Source organism: Etheostoma spectabile, chromosome 23, assembly GCF_008692095.1.
Source record: "Etheostoma spectabile isolate EspeVRDwgs_2016 chromosome 23, UIUC_Espe_1.0, whole genome shotgun sequence".
Taxonomy (NCBI): Eukaryota; Metazoa; Chordata; class Actinopteri; order Perciformes; family Percidae; genus Etheostoma; species Etheostoma spectabile.
Genome location: NC_045755.1, coordinates 15,870,087 through 15,890,164, shown reverse-complemented (window position 1 = coordinate 15,890,164; position 20,078 = coordinate 15,870,087). Strand labels below are relative to the sequence as shown.

Genomic DNA, 20,078 nt, shown 5'->3' with positions numbered 1-20,078 from the left:
CACTATTGTGCAATCATGCTTCATTCATTAGTTTATCACATGGTCTTTGTCAGACACAAATGCCTCCAATTATCCAGTCGCTCCAAGTATTTTGCTGATATGCTCGACTGAGTCTTTTCGGAGACTGCTGACCTGAGACACAGGACACCAGAAGCTCCCTCAACTCCCTCTCGTAAGTATTTTGAGTTTTAAAGTTACATTTGCCTTTGTTTAGCTTATGGTAACGATCTGAAGGTGGATTGTTACTTCCCTCTGCTTTCTCTTGGCTCATTTTATTTTTTATTAACTCCCAGCAAAGCGGTCATGGTCAGGCTACTTAATAGGCTCTGTCAGCACCGTAATACAAGCTGAACAGCTTATCATGTTAACCCAAAAACTAAAATGTCTGACTTAAATGAATTAAATTTATTAATCCACTCTGCGGTAAAAACAACACAACCTCTCATCCTAGGTAAAAGGACTTTAATGTCATTGGTGCAGGTCTCACAGAGTCTTTCTTTACAGCATCAAATACAGCAAACCTGCACTTGTGGAGGGAGTGTGATCATGTTCTAGCACCCTCCTGTGGCACATAAGGATATGGTGATCTCAATCTGGCAAGCTGTGATCACTTATGTGCTCCTCCTGTGGATGGTAAGAGTGACTGATGGGATGCCCGACCCTGCTAAGAGGGACCTGCTGATGCGTCAGGAGGCGTCCAGACAGACGGGAGGCCAGGTGAGGCTGACGGTGGCTGAGCAGAAGCTGGATGCTTACCTACATCAACTAAAGGAGCAAGAGATGTCTACTGCAGTGTTTCCCCCAGCTATCCACTTCTTCAAAGCAAAGCCTCTCATCCAGAAGAGTCCAATCTTCAAATTGTTGCAGAAGATGCCTAAAGGTGATGTCACAGATCCAGTGTGATATGTGTTTTCCTTCATATTATAAAATATACCTGTACATCTCAGGCTTTCTTCAATAATTTCCTGTAGCATTTTTTAATCATCTTTTTCTACATGTCTAGCGTGAACTCTTTACTGTTTTTGAACCAACATGAGCACCTGAGAGTCCTGGCTTAGCTGCAAATTGACACCAAAGAAACAAAAATGATGGCAAAGTTGCACAAAACTACCTTAGAGACACACTTGACCACAAAGATGCAAAACATTGACGAGTCACAAAAGAATTAAAGAGATGCACAGTGACTAAAAAGACGTAAAATAACTGCGTTAGGTTTCACAAGAGTAAGCCAACACACAAGAGAAACAAAATTAGACAAAAAAAAAATCAAAAAGACAACGTAACTGCAAAAGACACATTGACTGTAAAGAGAGACAAAAGAACTTCAAAGCTATGCAAAACTGCATTATGCAAAATGACCTGAAGGACATACAAAATGACCACAAAGACGTAAAATGACTGGAAACAGACACGAATCGACTACAAAGACATGAAAACAAACTACAAAGAGACATGAAATAACAAGAACAGACTTGAAAATGGCATGGATCACCTTGCGCCAATGTAGAATGTATCGTTATCCATCCATGGTCACATCACCCAATAAAATATCAAGATCTTTGTTTTATGTCACTGTCTAAGCTCAGCACATCAGTCTGAGTTTGAGGTCCTATCCTGCTGTTTTGGAGACAGGTGCAGCCCTCCACATCCACACCTCCTCTTTGGTCAGTGTTGAATGGCTGGTGAAAAACGTCACCTACAGGCCTCACTGCTACATCTGCTTCACCTGGGACAACTCGGTCCGCTTCTTGTTCTCCGAGCGCCAGCCTTTTCCACGATGGGACTGCTTATACTGGCGGCTGCTTGAGACATTGAGAGCCCAGATAGGAGACCCTACAGGCTTTGATAACAGGTTGAGTAAGATATCACCTACCCTTACACATTTCAAGTCAAGATACAGTAACCCAGAACATTGTGGTTGTGTTTTTCAGTTTAATGCAGCAGCTCACACTGTTCACTGAGGATCCAGATGGAGAGTACCCAAGCCAAGAGGTTGTATGGGAGAAGTTTGAGAAAGCCTTCATCGCAGCTGCTGGGCTCATCACCCATGCCCCGGTGCTGAGGGACTACTTCTACAAGGGCCTAGAGGAACTTCTCCAGGACAACATCATGTATCTGGAATTGAGGAGCGGTCTATCAAGGGTGCTTGTGCTTGCTTTTTTGTTCAAACTGATCCCCAAGTTCCAGCTTTTCCTAAAGAACCGCAGTATCGGTAGCAATTACTAACCTGATATTTGTGTATTTCATTTATTCGTTTCAGACGTATGAACTTGATGGAACCATTCACGATAAGGTGTGGACTCTGAAAACGTTTCAAGAAGTTACAAGGAAATTTATCACCGATCACCTGGACTTTCTTGGGGCTCGTGTCATCATTTCTGTGCACAGGTACTGCGTGAAATCCTTTTCCGATTTTGATTCCGAAGAAACTTTGACAAAACATATTTCCTCCTTATTTTTCAGTTTTTTTTGGGACGCTATGGTACTTTTATCAATAGTATGGTGCAGTGCTTAAAAACTCTACAAGACTCGCACCTGATCGTACTCGTAAATCTAATAAATCTTGCATTCAATGCAACTGATTTTACTTTTGTTTGGCTTGTGAACATCTTTCTCTACAAGACCAATGTTTCAGCCACTTACTTTTTGGTGAAATGAGTATCATATCAAACATATCCTAGTGCAATTAAAATTGTACAAAGAACATTTACTCAGGTACCATACCTGAGTAAATATACTTAGTTACTTAATTGTCAAATAAGTTGGTTGTCTTTGAATAAACAAAGAAGGGACAATATACAATTATTTTCTCTGAAATTAAATAATATAATTAGATTTCCGCTTTATGGTTTTGTTTACTGTTTATGGAAACAGAACTTGTGACTTATTAAAGGGCCTCTCCACCAATTTAATACTACTCGACATTGCCGTTTGTCGGTACTGTGTTTCTGTATGTTGTCGGGATTTGCTTTCAGCTGTTTGCCATGTTACTGTGTTTGCTACTGATACACCAGCTGTTATCATTTTGTCCCCCTACATTACAGCAATGCACACACACAGCTGGAAATACAAATAAGAATCGCAGAATAGTCATAAATAATACAGGCATCTTATAATGTAAATGTTGATGTAAAACTGCTCATTAGTTTTGTGAATCAAATAGACATTTCGGTGTTTTGTCGGTGCTTTCTTCAGGGCTCTGAGTGTATCTGAGGTCAAAGCAGCTGTAAAAGAGGCCATCCAGCTGCAAAAAGACTTCCCAGATGTTGTTGCAGGATTTGACATGGTAAGAAGTGATCTGTCTTCTATGATCCTCCTGTTTGAGTAAACTTTAAGCGGAGTAAATGAAAAATGGAAATATTCTCTCGTTTCTTATGATGATTTCATTTGCTTTTTCTACGGTTTGCAGGTTGGCAGGGAGGACAGTGGGAGGTCTCTTTGGTACTTTAGGGAGGCCCTTTCTATGCCAGCTGAACTGGGTGTCACACTGCCATACTTCTTTCACGCAGGGGAAACAGGTGGGTGGACTAAAAGCACAAAATACATGTTTATTACAAAACAGAGCACTTGTCAAAAGCTTCATAAATCAGTTAACACTTTCATTCCACTTTGTATGCCTGTTTGCAGATGATGAAGGCACTAACGTAGATCAAAACATTCTCGATGCCCTTCTGTTCAACACAACACGTATCGGGCATGGCTATGCTTTGGCACACCATCCACTTGCCAAAGAGCTGTCTCGGAAAAGAAACGTGGCTGTGGAACTGTGCCCCATCTCAAACCAGGTCATATAACATTATTGTCAATGGCACAACAGAAACTAATCTGGCTAAATCCAAATACTGTCAAGTCTGCGAGGATGCTGGACCATGACAGGATGGAATGTGCTGCATTATGTATACGCTAGAATCAAAATTCTCAGAATTACCAGTGAAATTAAACTCAACTAAGGATCCTTACACTGAGATACTTGCTACTGTACTATAACTACTTGCAGACTTCTCTGGAACCCGGCAATTTAATCTGGTGTGTGTGTGTGTGTGTGTGTGTTGTGTGTGTGTGTGTGTGTTGTGTGTGTGTGTGGTGTGTGTGTGTGTGTGTGTGTGTGTGTGTGTGTGTTGTGTGTGTGTGTGTTGTTGTTTGTGTGGGTGTGTGTGTGTGTGTGGTTTTGTGTGGTGTGTGTGTTGGTGTGAGCATTTTCTGTTATGAAGTACCTGAATATGTTTGGCCTCTGACCTCCAGGTGCTGAAGCTGGTATCGGACCTTCGGAACCACCCTGCAGCTGTGCTGATGTCCGAGGGCCACCCGTTGGTGGTCAGCTCTGATGACCCGGCTCTGTTCGGAACCACGGGCCTCTCCTACGACTTCTATCAAGCCTTTGTTGGCATCGGAGGGTTAAGAGCAAACCTGGGCACTCTGAAAGAGCTGGCTCTTAACTCCATCAGGTAGGAATCAGTTTACTTGCTCGCTTATGTCCGTGTTTCACTGAATTAATTAATCAACATGCCTGACTTTAGCATGTTTTAGGTTGATTGTCTACTTTTCAGGTTTAAAAAAAAAAAAGTGATGTTGATTCTTTGTCTTACTATGAAACATTCATCCTATTATCAAGTACTGCCTGTGTACCAAAAGCCCGATACATGTTATTCATTTATCCACCACTAATTTGATATTAATTGCATGTGTGTAAATCAATTACAATTTCCATCAGCTTTACAAAGGTTTTACATGGTCCCAGTGGACAAGAGTTTCTGTTTGTTTCTTTGCACCTCATTTACATGCACGCAAATGTTGATTTTGTGATTGTCTCCCTCAAGCAAGTTTAAAACTCAACATGTGTATTATTAGATTGTTGATCCTATTCGAAAGGAATGAAAATCAAAAGGATGTAGGAAGTTAACAGACTTAGCAGTCAAGCTCTTGATTTCTAGTAAATGTTGGAAAAGGTGGTTATTTTTAGCCAACCTTTTGAGAGATATCTATCTATCTATCTATCTATCTATCTATCTATCTATCTGTCTCATATTAAGTGAATTCATTATAATTAGAAGTGTCTTGTGCCTGCAGGTACAGCTCCCTCCAAGCTCATCTGAAGGACACAGGTCTTGTCATGTGGCAGAAAAAATGGGACGCCTTCATTTTTTCATCTTTAATCATTTATGACAACCAAACCGCTGCAGATCCTCTGTAACTTAAATGATGATCATAATAGTGCTAATTTAAATCAAACAAATCTACAGGCTGTAATTTATTTACATTTTAAATTAAATTCTTTGAAACTACTCCATGTTTGTAATTGATTGTCTGATAAGAGTTATTCATACGCTGAGGTCTTTTGGGAGGATGTTCTGGTATAAAACTTTCTTGAAAACTACAAAGTAGCTTTACACTAAACTAGCCTGCTGATGAGAAGAGTCCTTCACAAGTCATTCAGTCCTCTGAGAAGCATTGAAAGCTGTCCACAGTGCAAAAACTGTAATAGCAAATGTTGAAGAGCACATGCTTGTATTCAAAACCAAGAAAGTAACATTTGTCAAAACTTACAAGGCCAAAATAATAAAGTAAAAGTAATTCACAACTTTGATTGCACACTTTGACTCTTGTGGATCTAACTCCTCTGGTGCAAAATGTAAACTCACCCCCAAAGACAAGCAGTCGTTCTTTCTCTGAGATGCAGTTTTTGTGCAATAAAGGCTCAGTTACTGTAACTTGTCTTCTGGGACATGCCCTCCAGTCTTTCTGTGGTCTTCGATTAGATGTTGTATCTTCCAGCTTTGACTGCTACATTGCTGAACAACAAGTTTGTAATAGCCGTCAACCTGCACAATTTCCAGGCATCTCTTTGTTTCTCTGTTCTGGATAGGTCCATTCTGGGAATTAAACACAACAACATTAAAAATTATTTTTTCACTAAAACAGACCAACCTCTTTGGTGTAGATTTATATTTTAAAACTGTAATATTTACCTGTTTGAAATCCCACAGCATGTGGAATTTCTTCTGCTGGGCCATTTTGCAATCGTACAGTCCCGGGTAGACTCCACTGCCGGGGTCCACCAGACAACGGTTGCTGTTGTACTTGTGAGATTTGATTCCACCGATGAAGAGTTGTCCGTCTGTGCGGTAATAACAGTGCTACGCCAAAGAACAATAATTATCCTAAAAAAAAACCTAAAAAACAGTGTGTGTGCATGCAGTGAATCTCTGAACAAACCTGAGGAGAGTAGTAGTGGCATCCATATACAATGGGTATGTTCCCAGGCATTGGGCCTTGGTCAATGCAGATAGATGGCTCCAGATCATTTATCAGCTGCCAACAGAAGCAGAAATAGAAAGTAAGACTTTAAAGCATCCATTAGAAATAGTGGTGCAACATACGTAATGTATACATAATCATCTGGTGATATAACTTCTCAGGCTCCAGCCCAGAAGGCACATGAAGGCTACAGTCTAAAACCATGGACAGATGATGAAAAGTATGATCATGTGGGAACACAACACAAAATTATATTTCTTATCATCTGATCTTTACCTTTCGTGAATTATTGGATAATTGTTTCTCTCCAACGCTCTAAAATGTATTCAATTGGAACAGGATGGAAAAAAACCCACTGCTGACGATGGGTCATAAGTAGACAATGCTTTGTTTTAAAAAGGGTTGAAAACCACCAGATTCAAAGTCTTCAAAGAGAATCAATATAATAAATCAATTGTTTGAAATTAAACCTAAGCAAAGCATTCGGAAGAAGTGTGACACGTGCACATTCAGATTTCAAATAAAGTCACATCTGAAATCCTTTCTACTCACCACTCCATAACCTAGCAAGTCCTTCAGAGGGTCCAGCAGGGGATAAATATTATCAAGATACCACTTAAAGGGCTTGCACTTAAGCTTCTCTCTCAGCTTTTTCCTTTCCGAAACATCCCCGATATCTATCCCATGGTTCTGTAGGGGAAGAACAACATGATAAAATGTGTTTAGATAAGTAAGCGGATCAATGCCTATAACATTAGACATAAAAACACTTATTAGGCCTAATTTGAGTATTAAGTCGCAATTTATGTGATGAATTATGTGTCATCCATTACCTCTATGGGAAGGTTCCAGGCAATGTTGACATTGTATTTATATTCGTCCATCCACACCTCTGCCACCCTCAGTGCATTACGCTTCACCATTTCACTCAAGTTTGGAAGATAAGGCTTTTTGGCCCTTTCAATGTGGGCAATTTTAGAGCAAGGTATAACTTCTATGCTTCCTCCACACAGCCACACCTGCCAAAACACAAAAGTTCAAGTATTTACTATGTAGTATTTTCAGGGCATTTAACACACTATATGCATTAGGGTCAACGTTTTTTAAGCCAAGGACCCCATAACTGGTAGAGATATGGATCAGGGACCGCCTACTACATACAGTATGGTTTAAAATTAGTTGCATATAAAACTGGAACTGCAATTACATGTAGGGCACCCTAAAGGCAAAAAACTTTGCTCATTTGAAAGCCATGATGTCTCACTCAAAGCTCGGTCAAATTCTCTGGGTGGGCAAAGCAGAGAAAGTGGAGATAACCTTGCCCCTTATGACATCATAAGAAGCAACATTCCAGATTGACCCAACTGAACATTCATTTTCTCAAAGGCACAGCAGCCATTACTCTCACTCTCTCCGTGCTATTTGCTCATTACTAAGGTTGGACTAGTGTCTTAATTTATGTTTCAAGTTTGGAATTTGCGTCATATGGCCGGCCACCAAGAGTCAGGTTCTGTCTGAGGTTTCTGCCTGTTAAAAGGGAAACACCAAATGCTTGCTCTTGTGGAAATTTTTTGGTCTCTGTAGCTTTATAGAGTAGGGTCTATACCTACTTTATGTCAAGTGTCTTGAGATAACTTCTGTTATGATTAATGATATGACTATAAATAAAATTGAATTGTCAACATAACTGATTTTTGCTGTACTATAACAGAGGACACTAAGCTATTCTGGCAGCGCCCCCCCCCCCCAAAAAAAAGAAAGTTGACCTAATTACAGTGTTTAAGTCACTTTAATAATCCCTTAAAATCTCACCCGGATGCCGAGTTCCACATTTTCACCACCATATATTTTCATTCCACCATCAAGGCTTCCAATCTCGCCAAAGAACTTACGATCAGCTACAAGAATCCCCATTACGGAGGGGCTCCTGAAGACAGAATTTGAATCGGTAAGACTTTGAAATGACAACACCAACCGGTGCAGTTTAAATACAAGAGTAATGAGAGTTGTTATTGCGTCTCTTTCTCAGGGTCATTCGGAAAATCCTTTTCCTCCACACATTTGTTTTCATTTCCTGAGACAATATCTTCTTTCACCAAGGCCAACATTTGAGGAATACTTATTTCAAAATATCTTGTTTTAAAGCAATAGATAATTTACAGTACATACTGGTAAAAAAATGTTCTCAATAGCACCAGATTGTGCATATATACAGATACCAAAATTACTATTAAATGGAGGAATGTAAGCTGCCCTGAAGAATATTATACAATATCTGACTGAAGGAGGCTGTGTGTGCTCTTCTACCTTTATGCACACTACAATATTTACTAGCTTATAAAGACATGATTTATTGCAGAGAGCCATTTGATGTCAGTCTGTTGACACTGAGCACACATTGCCCAAGTGTTGTTAAAAACATTGGTCTATATCCTTGACATTCCTTTTACAACATACTCATGTTCCACCAAAACAAGTTCCTTCCTGAGGAAATTTTGCAGCTGTAAAATTACTTCTTCTGGTGCTTAGCACAGCCCAAGACGATTGGGATTGGTTTAAAGAAATGCCAATAAACCAAAGCATGTTTTTCTCCCATCCCAGAATCGAGACTATAAAAACATACACCTTCAAGTACTTTGTCTTCACTTAATTGTCCTATGATACTTCTAATTGTATTTGTGTATGCATCTGCAAAACTGTTAGTGGAGCTTACCTGGAAAACAAACACTGTAAAAATATTTTGTAATGTGGTGGAATGTCAAAATACAAATAAGAACAGTTTTTAAAATAACATCTCTTTTCAATACCAATGTCCCATGCTGCATATTAAACAGGAACAGATGTGAATGGTATTGATCTCATCATCTTATACTTATTATAATCCATTAGTATCCAAATTCACTATCAACTATTACACTATGAACTGTTGAAGTGTGTACTGTGTGAACTGACAATATAAACTTACTTTCCAGGCTGTGAGTCGTCTTTTAAAGCGTACCACTCAGGTCTGAAGGACTCATACATGCACCACAGAGCCCAGTCGAAGGCATCCGCCGCCGGTATATAGGGATTCAGTGTCAGGTCATCAAAATTGACTTTGTCAAACACTGGTGTCAATATCACAGTGCGTTCCTCTTTAATCCGAGCTAACAACGGTTCCGCCCTGAAAACACAGTGACAGTTTTACTTGAGCTGTGTGTCTTGACAAATCACAAAAAGATGACAGGTTTATCACTAATGTAGCACAGCAAGGCAAACTAAGCTGTAACTAGTCAGATCACCAACCATTGCACATGGACTTCTATGTGAGCATCTAAGATGGCCACTACGTCCCCCACAGCAACCCTCCATCCCGACAGTCTAGCCTGGGTGAGGCCGAGCTGCTCAGAGTGCCTAACTTTCTTCACCAGCCCTGGCAACTCCTCGTTGATAGAGTTGACGTATTCGTCCAGTTTCTCCATTAAATCCTCTACAGAAAGTAAAGATGATAATCCGAGCTGTAGATTCAGTATACAAAGTCTTATTTTTGAACAACAAAATACCCAATCTTTAAGGTGCCCTGCCACACTTATTTCATTACTTTGTGGTAATGTCTGAATTGCTACTATTCACTCTAGCATTTATTTATTCATTATTGGAAAAAATACCATGGTTACCTTGTTTCAAGCCATTCTGTTGTGGTATAGAAAGCCTGCAGGAAGACTCAGCTCGATTTGTGCCACTTTTCATTAATATTCAACGAGCTAAGCTGCTTGACTCTGATTGGCTAACAGCTAGCCATTGAGAGTCTGGCTATCAGCATCCTTTACCCAGCGTAACTGCGCGTGCTCATGAATAGTAATGAGCTCAAGCAACATGATGTCAGACTGACCAGCTTTTTATTTATTTATTTTTTTTTTTCCTCGATTTCTCTGTTTCTTTTCAGTAGCTAGAGGTGACAGAGGAGGTAGCAGTTCATTTTCACATTCACAACATAAACACATATGGACCTAACATTTTTCTAAAAATGCAAGTAAAAACGTTTTTGTGTGGCAGGGCACCTTTAAAAGATTGGTTTACCCAAAAAAGTAAAACTTCACCTGAATATCTGGTGCTCACAGCAATTTAATATAAGTGACAGTTTTGTGAAAAATACACTTGTTAACTTAGTGCTGAGAGTCATATCAGAAGATCAACACAAACAACAAATTTAGCCTGGAATTATGTGCTATTTGGACTTTTTAAAGTTAGAAAAATGTAATGCTATTTAGCGATGCAAATAGCTTTAGATATTTGCATCTGATAGATCTGATAGTTTCTATTGACAGTGCTGAAATCTGAAAAATGTGACTTGTCCGTCAGTCAAAACAGGAAACGCTTGCTTGAATTTGGGATAAAAGATACAAAGAGCTGCATTTAAATCGGCAGAGTATTCCTTTAACTCCCGAGTGGTGAGGAGTGTTAGAACAACTGTGAAACACAGATGATAATATTAGTCAGCAGGCCAGCGAAAGAGGACTGATAGTCTCCTGAGCCCAACCTGCTCAGATGGGTTGCATCTCTGACAGCGCTCAGCTCAACCCATCAATTTTTCTGGAATAAAGGGGGAAACGCAGCCAACTAGAAGGGCACTCGGAGAGCGCAGACCTCTGGCAATGCCATGCCCTCTCTTACAAATACAGAAGAGGTGTAGGGCCACTTGTGAAAAAAATGTATTTGAGTTCTGGGTTGGATTCAGAATTTTAAATTCAAAGTCGGAATTCTGAGGAAAGAAAAGTCATACTTTTGTCAGTATTCTTTTTATTTCTTTTTTTTAAGTCAGAATTCTGACTTTATTCTCAGAATTCTGACTTTAACCCTCATGTTGACTAAAAACCATGAGGGTTACATAAACATAACAAAGCACCCACAAAATTGAAAAAGTGACAAATGTGGGAAAACGCGATAATGTTGAAAAAATACCTTTTTTTTCCATGGTTGACAGGAAGACAACACAAGGGTTAAATGTGGCCATAATCCTGTTCTGTATGCGTCTTCTGGTTACATTCAGACTTCTCAATTCAAAAGTCAAAATTCTGACTTTAATCTCAGAATAAAGTCAGAATTCTTAAAAAAAAAAAAGTCACTCAGTATTGAGTTTATTTGTTTTTGTTTTTTAAAGGTAAAAAAAAAACAAAAAAACTTTAAACTTAAACACATTTTTTTTCACATGTGGCCCTAATCCTGTTCCGTACATGTTGTAGATGAGATTGAAAATAATAATAAATTGCATACTCCCAGGATCAGTAGTTTTTCCATAGTTCTGTTGACAGACAAACCAAACTGGAAAATAATCCAAGCAACAACATATCTGAGTCCACGCAGAAAAGTTTGAGCTCAAGCAGATCAAAGCCAAGTGCGAGCAGTGGCCGTTTGAGTGTGAGAGCAAGGTTTTGATGGGAAATGATTACAAAATCGGAGTGCAATGTCAGTGAGAAATGCTCTCAAATTGAAAGAATGCACTCTTGAATAAAGATAAGAACATACAGTAACTCCATATTGTTGGGAGTTTATTGGGTAGATGGCTAGGGCGCTTATTAAAAGTCCAAATAGCACTTTGAGTAATCTACTGGAGCCAGAAACAGGATGTTGACCTACCATTGGTGCTGTGGTCGTCCACCAGTATGATTTCTTTCAGCAGCCGAGCTGGCGTCTTGTCTATGATGCTGCGGATGGCCCTTTTGATGATAGAAAGAGCTTCATCCAGGTAGATTAACACAACGCTGATTGAAGGCAAATCCTCGGGGTACTTCCTCTCAACGCACCTGTGAGGGGAGGGGGGGAAAAAAAAGGTAGATTTTGTGTCCGAACAAACCGTTTAAATTTTTAGAAAAAAACATGTTTCGTGCTTACCTCACATTTATTCAGCCCAAAAATGTTAAGTGTACCCACTTGCTTTAGTCTCATTGGGAGTATGTTTTTTTTGTGTCATTCATTTGTTCACATTGTTTTATGACAATATTGGTCCAAAAATAATGTCACGAATACAGATGCTACATGTAAATCTGCATTCATATCGTTCAGATTACTTGTCAGCGCAAAAGGAATGTAAATGTTGAATGGATTTGTGAAGTATTGCAAGGAAAGCACTTTTAACATTTGAATAACCAGGTTAGCGGGGTTCCCTGTATAATTTACAGCATTAGTTTTGAGAACCCCTTTCATATCCAAGCAAAAATGTATATAGCAACTGAAATATCCCTAAATCGAATCGATCACGAATTGAATCAAATTGAAAAGCAAATTTGATTGTGAATTGGAGTCAAATCTATTCAGGAGATCCGTGGCGATACCCAGCCCTAATCATAAAAAGGCATATTGTGACCACACCTGTGTATGAACCAGGTGTCGTTTATCAGTGGTTTATGAGTTCCTACAGAAAGTGAGGGTCACCTGGCGGGCCTGGTATCCGGGATCTCTCTGTTCAGGGGCAGCCTGTCGCTGAGGAAGGCGTTGTAGCCGTATCTCTGGTACAACCTCTCAGCCTCCTTCTGCTCCTCCTCTGATAGCTCATCGCCCCACTTGCTGAACAGAGCTGAGTTCGGGTATAGCTTCCTCACAACCTTCCTCTCCTTCTTCACCTCTGCATTGAGTTTCACCGGTTCCTTCTTTTCAAGTTTATTCATAAGATTGACTGTTGACAAAAGGGAGTATCTGAGTATTTGTTTTAACCTTTTTTTTCTGCATAGTGACGGTCAAGAGAAATGGCTGATAAAACAGGTTCCCCTCCTTGAAAAATAAACAAAGCATTAAGCTTATTTTTATTAAAGTGTTTGCACATGTCATGCACGATTTGTGTCTGATTTTTACGGAACTTGATTCAGGACATCCTAGATTGGGACTGGCACCCTCCTTGTCACAAGACTTAATCTGTAAATAATTTAGGCCTAGTTAGTTGTTTGCAATGTGCAATAAAATCTGTATGGTCAATAATAATTCCTCATCATTATGGCCAGCTCATCAAGCGCTCTTATTTGCAGCCCACTTACCTGTTTGAGTATCTCAAAGTATATTTGTACATAAGTGTAATTACTGGTAGGGATATGGGACTTTTCAAATTTTTAAAACAATAACTACAAAACCAAGGGAAAAAAATCCCACACTATGCTCTTGCTATGTCTTGAGCATCAAACCCTTAATTTCCTGCATTCTGCTACATTTGTATATAGGCCTACCAAAGTCCACCTTTTCTGCACCAATGTATGATGGACATGTCTTTATGTAAAAAAAAAAAAAGCATACAGTAACTCAGGCGGCAGGTGACAATATTTATAATGTATTAAAGTGCAGTACGGCTTTCTGTATTGCTTTCAAATATTTATTCTTCTCTATCAACTTCCCATTGGTTATCCCTGTTGAGTCAACACACATGAAATATAAGCATGAATGTTGGCCTATTTTGTGTTTTTTGTTTGAAGGTAAAGGCAAACACAAGTCAAAGCACCTGAGATGCAGCAATCATATGTTTGCATGAAAAGCAGGTTGGACCAAAGCCATTGGCAATTATGTGTACATTTTTGTAAGAATGGATTTGGTGATTTGCAGTACATTCTTTGGTTGAAAAGTATCCAAAAAGTTTCTTAGTCGGTCAAAATAAATTTAATTAGCAGCTTATTTATCATCAATTGATTTTTGCAAAAAAAATACATATGTATTTTCCTGTTTCCAATGTGATTATTTGATGTTTTTACTTATCATACAGCCTATGATAGTAGACTAAATAGCCTATATTTCAATTTGGGACTGTTGATCATGTGAAACAAATATACATCACATTTAATTTGAAAAACAATTAATCAAAAATCAATTACCCATTATTTTTAACATTATTATAATTGACGTTTTTACATGAAACAGGTTATATTCAATTTATTTGCTACACAAAAAATGTATTTATTTTAAACCAAATTTAGTGCAGATCAATATAGACATCTACATCTTTCAACTTGCATATCCCCAGATCAGGGCTTTAGTTTCTTAAAAATCAAGTTTAAACTTAATATTGATACTTAAAGGACAGAACCAGCTGTTGGCCTGAGACTCACGCAGCTTGCTGATGTCCATTTCCATCTTGTCCAGCCTTGTGAGCATTCCCTGATCCCTGACGGAGACATTGTGATGGGCCCTCTGGAGTCTCTGTGAATGGATGTAGACCTCCCTCTTTATGGAGCCCAGGTATAACAGAGCCATAACCATGGCAGAGGCCATAATTGATCCTTTAATCCAGCCAAATTTCATCCTGGTGCTTCTGTTCATGGCATGTGTTTTTTTCTTGGCCTTGCATTAAAAGGAAAAGAAAATATTCCCGTGCCTTTAATTTCAGGTGCTCGCTCTTTCTCCACACCCCTAAACACACACACACACATACACACATACACAACACACCACACACACCACACACACACCACACACACGAGGAAAGAAAATACTCCTCTGCCTATAATTTCAGGTGCTCGCCTCTTCCTCCACACCCTAACTGTACAACACACACACACACACACACCCACACACACAACACACACACACACACACACACACACACACACACACACACCAGAGAAAAGAAAATACTCCTCTGCCTTTATTTCAGGTGCTCGCTCTTTCTCCACACCCCTAACTGTACACACACACACACACACACACACACACACCACACACCCCACACAGACACACCACACACACACACACACACACACACACACACACACACACACACACACACACAGAGTTTTCAGCCATCACTCTGATACCTTGTTTGTTGCACTGCACCAGGTGCGTATCATTAGCTGTAGTTACCTGGGAACAGAAAACAAGCAGTCCTCTGCCTTTGTCTCAACAAAGAAAAGTCTCCTAGGATTCATCTTCTAATCCATATCATGTTCTCCTTGTATCCTAAAGCTCCCAGCTATAAGATGTCAGGAAGAAAATACAAATGAAGGAAAAAAAAGATTTAATAATTTGTTTTGAAATGAAAAACTAGTTCAGTTTTTGAGAAACCGGTAAACAAATGTTTTATTTCCCAATATCATTTTTAACATATGGCCATACAGGGTCATAGCTAAAACAACTGCCTTAACTCTTCAATAGACAGCAAAATTTATTTATTTTTTTACCACAAAGAGCAAGCTGTGTGTAAGGGGGCTTTTACTCCTAATCTTTCAGGCTTTATCCAAGACATTTAGGACATCCTTACTTTTTTATTAACCTCTTAGCATTCTACACCATTTTTAAGAGGGTTGACAGAATTGTAAATATTGAACTTAAAGCTATAGTGCGTAGTTTCTGTTGCTGCCATTAGGAATTCTAAGTAATGACCACTACACTGTTGCATCCACATGATACGAGCCGTCCATATTCGTGCAAAAGCCCCCACCCCTCCTCCGCACATTTGCAAGTAGCCAAGGAGGACACGGAGGATTAAAAAAACACAATGGACTCTTGCAAGGCAGGAATTATAATACATATATTGGGAGAGGACACATCCCCTTCAATATTTAAATTTGCTAAAAAATGAAAAAAAAGCTTTAAGTACAGTACTTGAGTACTATAATGTACTTGTATATTGCACTTTTATTGATCCCTCCATTTATCAGCTGTCAAACAGGACACTGCATCCTTGTGCTGTGACACATCAACCATCTGACTTTGCCTTTGTCAGAGGAGACTAATGTGTACACTGGGTAGTTGAGCTTTATGTAATGTTCAGTAACATGTACAACAAATCTTTTAATTCTTTCAAACATCAAAGTAGAAGGAAGGCGTAGAGCTAATTCCTGATTTGTTTTTAGACACAGGATAGTTTCAAGTGTTCCCTTTGGCATGCAAAATACTGTACATGGACAAAGACACCAAGGGTAACTGAGGATATTAACTGGGGTGAAGAATTTGTCCTTCAATGACCTTATAAAAGACTAACAATAGAAGATCTAGACTGATATATCATACAGTATACCCTGAGATCACTCCTGAAATCTCCAGGGCCTTTATTTATCAAAATGATTAGAGTAGATTAAAGATCAAAGTAGACCTTAAAATCTTTCAGTTTTACTCCTCTTAAATTCAAGAAGGGCCTCTTAAAGGGATAGTTGGAAATTTTGGGAAATACACTTTTTCACTTCCTGAAACAGATGAGACTGGCTTTTATTTAACCTGTACAAAAACACACAGAAATTTTGCTACCTGAAGATTTTACTCAAATGACATCGTGGACTTTACCTGAACAAGACAAATGTGTGCAAGAAATTGTACCAGACCAAAAAGTTAAGCAAGCAAAACATTTTTGATATTCATAAGTACAGCAGCCAATTCTATGTCTGATAAAATAATGTCATCCGTCTCATCCATCGCTCATGGTAATCTAAAAATGGATGTTATACACCCTGGAGACACAGTAAACAAAAATTTGAACTTAAATTTTATTTCACATATATGTACACAATAGGCAAACAAAAGGGGAGAAGATTATGAGACTTAAAAAAGGGATTTATAATTGTTCACATTCCAGTCTTACCAACAGTTTATCCTGATGTGAACTCTCAAAACAATTCTAAAAATAGACACATCACTGTACTGATAAAGGCTGACATCACTAACATTTCAACCTGTCAACAAAGCACACCCTATGACAGTTTAATGACCTTTTTACGTTGTCGGGGGGGGGGGGAATAGAGCTCAAGTGCAGTGGTGTAGTCTAACGTATTGTAGTGGGTATACTGAATCTGCCTTTGTGGAGGGGGGCATGTCATAGTGGGGGGTCTAGCTGTTCTCCCCCGGGGTTATTTTGAGCGTCAAAGACTTAATTTCCTTCATTCAGATAAATTATAATGGAAAGTATGTTGTTGCGTATCATTGCATTTTTAAGCGGGTATATGGAAATCCTGAAGCTTTCTTAGTGGGATTACTTCGAAAACCTGCATATCAGTAGACTACACCACTGCTCGAGTGGCATATGTGAGAGCATCATGGGAAAATATATCCAGGGAGTTACTTTATATGTATAGTTGTGAAAATAGAAATGAATAATTTACAAGCATATTTTTTCCCTCTTTTTTTTTTTTTTAAATAAAGCTAAAAGGACAACAACAACTGACACATACAGGGGCATCCACAGACAGATCAGTGACTTGCAACGCTAGGATGAAGAGGTTTGACTCGAACAAGACGGGACAGTCCAAGCCTCAGACCCTGACCTGGAGACTTCACTGCTGGACTGGATGAAGGGGGACTTCCACCAACTTGAGCTGGGGTGAAAAAAAAAAAAGGTAATTACATTAGCATTGGATTTATTCAAAATATACTGTAAGCATCTCTAAAGGTTTATATTTACGCATAACTGCAGGTTTACCTGGAGGGTTCCACTTGGGTATCCTGCCCCCTGCTGGGCTTAGAGATAATGCAGGTTTTGATGTGGAGACTGTGGAGGATGAAGCAGGTCTTTTGGTTGCAAGTTTGACTGTTGGAGGACTTCTCACCGGTGTGGAAGCTGGTGTGAGACAAAGTAGTTCTCATGTCAATGACTGAATTAAATTACCATTACAGCCAAAAAGCTAAATCTTCTTCGATGAACTTCAGGTACATACCCGTTGCCTGCGATTTAGACGTTGATGGTTTTGACAGTTGCTTTTCTTTTTTAGAGACACAAGGCGTTTTGGTCTTCTCGTTCTTGGTAACTCTATCCTTCTTTTTTGTTTTGCTGACTTTCTTCACTGTGAATTCCTCATCTTCGCTCTCAGATGGTTCACTGAAATCCTCATCACTTTCTGACTCTGCAAAGGACTTATTGTTATTTTACTGATGCAAGAAAATAAGTAATTAAACAGAAAACAAGTATTTAGTGAGGGATAACAACCTGGTGTCAGTTTGGGCTCATAGTCTTCATCTTCATCCGTAAACCTTTTCTCCTCAGTGCCTTTAGTGGCAACCTTTCGCTGTCTGGAAAGGGCAGGTGGCTCTTTTTCTGATGTGATTTCATCCAGGCCTAAAGAAAACACAAAAGCCACAGAAAATGTTCATACCATTTCTATCCTTAATTTAACAAGATTAAATTCAATGTATTTGGTAAACGTGGGGAAATTAAATGTGCAATTATAGAAAAAGGGAATCTACCCAAAACTGCCAAATCCACACTGCAGTTGGACATGTGCAAAGAAGTTGGATCTGTGTTTTCAACTACAGGAACTTGAACCTTGAGATCTCCTACAGAAAATTAACATGAATTTAGCTGATAACTTTTTAACAATATACATACATTCATACATACATACATTTATATACACACACATACACACATTTTCATGCTAAATCATACCTTTACTGGTTGGAGACTGGTCTTTTATCCCATCTTCATTTTTGAGCAAGGATAGTGTAATGGCTGCTTCTAGATCTCTTTCATACAACTTCACATCTAATGGTCTTCTGAGAAAAAAACATACATAGTTAATGTTGAGAAGATTCAAACATTAACATTACTCCTCAAATACCTTTAAAAAAAACAATTGATAGATTATTTCACTTCTTTTGGACTCATCCCATAACATTAATAAATTACCAATTATGCTCCACTTTAGGCTCGTTCGAGAAGAACTGCCCCTTGCCTGTAAAGTGGACGAGAGCTGGCGGGGGCGGTGACAAAGATCTGCCGTAAAGGCGGACCGTTTCCAGCCGAAAGGAAGCTCAAGAAACACTCACATCCTGTTAGGTCCGATTCTGATATAATAAAAATTTTATCAGACCCATATATCAGCTGGAACACAGTCTCCAGCATTCATTATGACAGAGTTGCTGTCAAAATGCTCTACATGTGATCTGTTGCTGATGTTAATAAACATCAGACTGTATAAGAGCCGTGATCTGAATGGATTAGGTCTCTGACTTCTAAACATCACTATCAGGTATACAACATGTGGTATGTACAGAATAAGCCTTTAAATCAGAGAAATGTTAATAAAATCCCTCCGATTCAATGAAATATCATCATGCTGAGTCGATTCTGAACCAATCAGCTGTTAAATTAGCTGAGAGGCCGGCGTTTCCCAGCATGGTCTAGGTCCGCCTGGGTCATGCAGTCGGTGAAAAGCAACTGCGCTGCCTGGGTCTCAAACCTGCGGCCACCTTGATCTCGTGAGGTTTATCTATGCCCACGTTTGCATGACGTCAGAGCAAGTCGAACACAAATCTAACTGGCATGCAACAGGCGGCGATAACCGATTCTGCGCAAACCTGGCTCATCTTGAACAAGCCTGTTATCCTGTCACCTACCTAGTCTTCTGGCTCAGTGTCGATTGTGATTTTGACTCTTGACTGGAGGACTTGCTCGATGATTTCTTGTTCTTGTTCTCCTCTCTGGCCTTTTTGCTGGGTGGAGCCTTCACGCAGGCAAAATCCTCATCTGTCAACATGAAGACATGACATGGGGATATACTAGTGGTGATAGCAGACTGAGTTTGTTACTGTATGTCTGTCTACACTGATAAGCGCTGTGCCATTTTATATAGTTCACAATAATACCAGTATAATTTTTTATATTATATGAAAAAAAATCATATCTTGATAATGGCAATATTCCCACTTGTTTACATAATTTGCTTCATTACTCTAATTACACATTCAACTTAATTTTAACGTCACTTACATCGCAATATTGTTTCTCTTATCATGGCAACCGCACTTCCTTTCACAATTCCTTTATTTGACGCCATTTTACTTACTCAGTCTACCATATTTTCATTGTCTATTGCTTGCCTGAATTTCTTGTGTGCTTACTTGTTTGTGTGTTATTGTTTTTTTTGCTGTTATTGAAAAATGCT

General features: G+C 39.1%; 3 protein-coding genes across 7 annotated transcripts in view; 1 reads left to right on the top strand and 2 right to left on the bottom strand.

Annotated features, from left to right (window-relative positions):
• Nucleotides 1-69: 69 nt before the first annotated feature.
• ada2b (adenosine deaminase 2b) lies at nt 70-5,582 on the top strand. The gene is made up of 10 exons (XM_032505526.1): nt 70-172; nt 505-880; nt 1,633-1,852; nt 1,932-2,142; nt 2,261-2,388; nt 3,196-3,286; nt 3,410-3,518; nt 3,628-3,785; nt 4,243-4,445; nt 5,068-5,582. The coding sequence occupies exons 2-10, from the start codon at nt 580-582 to the stop codon at nt 5,189-5,191; spliced, it is 1,545 nt and encodes a 514-aa protein (XP_032361417.1). The 5' UTR covers nt 70-172; nt 505-579; the 3' UTR covers nt 5,192-5,582.
• LOC116673286 (probable polypeptide N-acetylgalactosaminyltransferase 8) lies at nt 5,492-14,635 on the bottom strand. Of its 2 annotated transcripts, XM_032505520.1 has the most exons (11): nt 14,319-14,634; nt 12,667-12,907; nt 11,872-12,038; nt 9,541-9,724; nt 9,221-9,418; nt 8,068-8,182; nt 7,089-7,274; nt 6,808-6,945; nt 6,214-6,309; nt 5,967-6,134; nt 5,492-5,870 (listed from the first exon to the last, which is right to left on the bottom strand). In XM_032505520.1, the coding sequence occupies exons 1-11, from the start codon at nt 14,527-14,529 to the stop codon at nt 5,700-5,702; spliced, it is 1,875 nt and encodes a 624-aa protein (XP_032361411.1). In that variant the 5' UTR covers nt 14,530-14,634; the 3' UTR covers nt 5,492-5,699. The 2 variants fall into 2 exon arrangements, with proteins under 2 accessions (XP_032361411.1, XP_032361412.1); XM_032505521.1 differs by lacking the exon at nt 9,221-9,418 and having other exon boundaries at nt 14,319-14,635.
• A 2,697-nt stretch (nt 14,636-17,332) lies between these two features.
• The window catches only part of rad51ap1 (RAD51 associated protein 1), a 3,829-nt gene continuing 1,083 nt past the window's right edge, over nt 17,333-20,078 (bottom strand). Inside the window, exons 3-9 of one of the 4 annotated variants that reach the window (XM_032505546.1) lie at nt 19,531-19,660; nt 18,581-18,684; nt 18,379-18,468; nt 18,122-18,250; nt 17,853-18,038; nt 17,618-17,758; nt 17,333-17,513 (exon numbers count right to left, since the gene is read on the bottom strand). In XM_032505546.1, the coding sequence (XP_032361437.1) occupies nt 17,389-17,513; nt 17,618-17,758; nt 17,853-18,038; nt 18,122-18,250; nt 18,379-18,468; nt 18,581-18,684; nt 19,531-19,660 (905 nt within the window). In that variant the 3' untranslated portion in view covers nt 17,333-17,388. Of the gene's footprint in view, nt 17,514-17,617; nt 17,759-17,852; nt 18,039-18,121; nt 18,251-18,378; nt 18,469-18,580; nt 18,688-19,530; nt 19,661-20,078 lie in introns of all 4 variants that reach the window. The other 3 variants (XM_032505544.1, XM_032505547.1, XM_032505545.1) reach the window with 3 other exon arrangements.

What these genes read in the sequence shown, in the direction of transcription:
- ada2b (XM_032505526.1), top strand. Translation starts at nt 580, where the DNA reads ATGGTGATCTCAATCTGGCAAGCTGTGATCACTTATGTGCTCCTCCTG. An exon ending in TTGTTGCAGGATTTGACATG is followed by an intron (nt 3,287 to 3,409) that starts GTAAGAAGTGAT and finishes TACGGTTTGCAG; the next exon opens with GTTGGCAGGGAGGACAGTGG. An exon ending in CTGGCTCTTAACTCCATCAG is followed by an intron (nt 4,446 to 5,067) that starts GTAGGAATCAGT and finishes TTGTGCCTGCAG; the next exon opens with GTACAGCTCCCTCCAAGCTC.
- LOC116673286 (XM_032505520.1), bottom strand. Translation starts at nt 14,529, where the DNA reads ATGAACAGAAGCACCAGGATGAAATTTGGCTGGATTAAAGGATCAATT. An exon ending in CCGGATACCAGGCCCGCCAG is followed by an intron (nt 12,039 to 12,666) that starts GTGACCCTCACT and finishes CTCCCCTCACAG; the next exon opens with GTGCGTTGAGAGGAAGTACC. An exon ending in ATAGAAGTCCATGTGCAATG is followed by an intron (nt 9,419 to 9,540) that starts GTTGGTGATCTG and finishes CTGTGTTTTCAG; the next exon opens with GGCGGAACCGTTGTTAGCTC.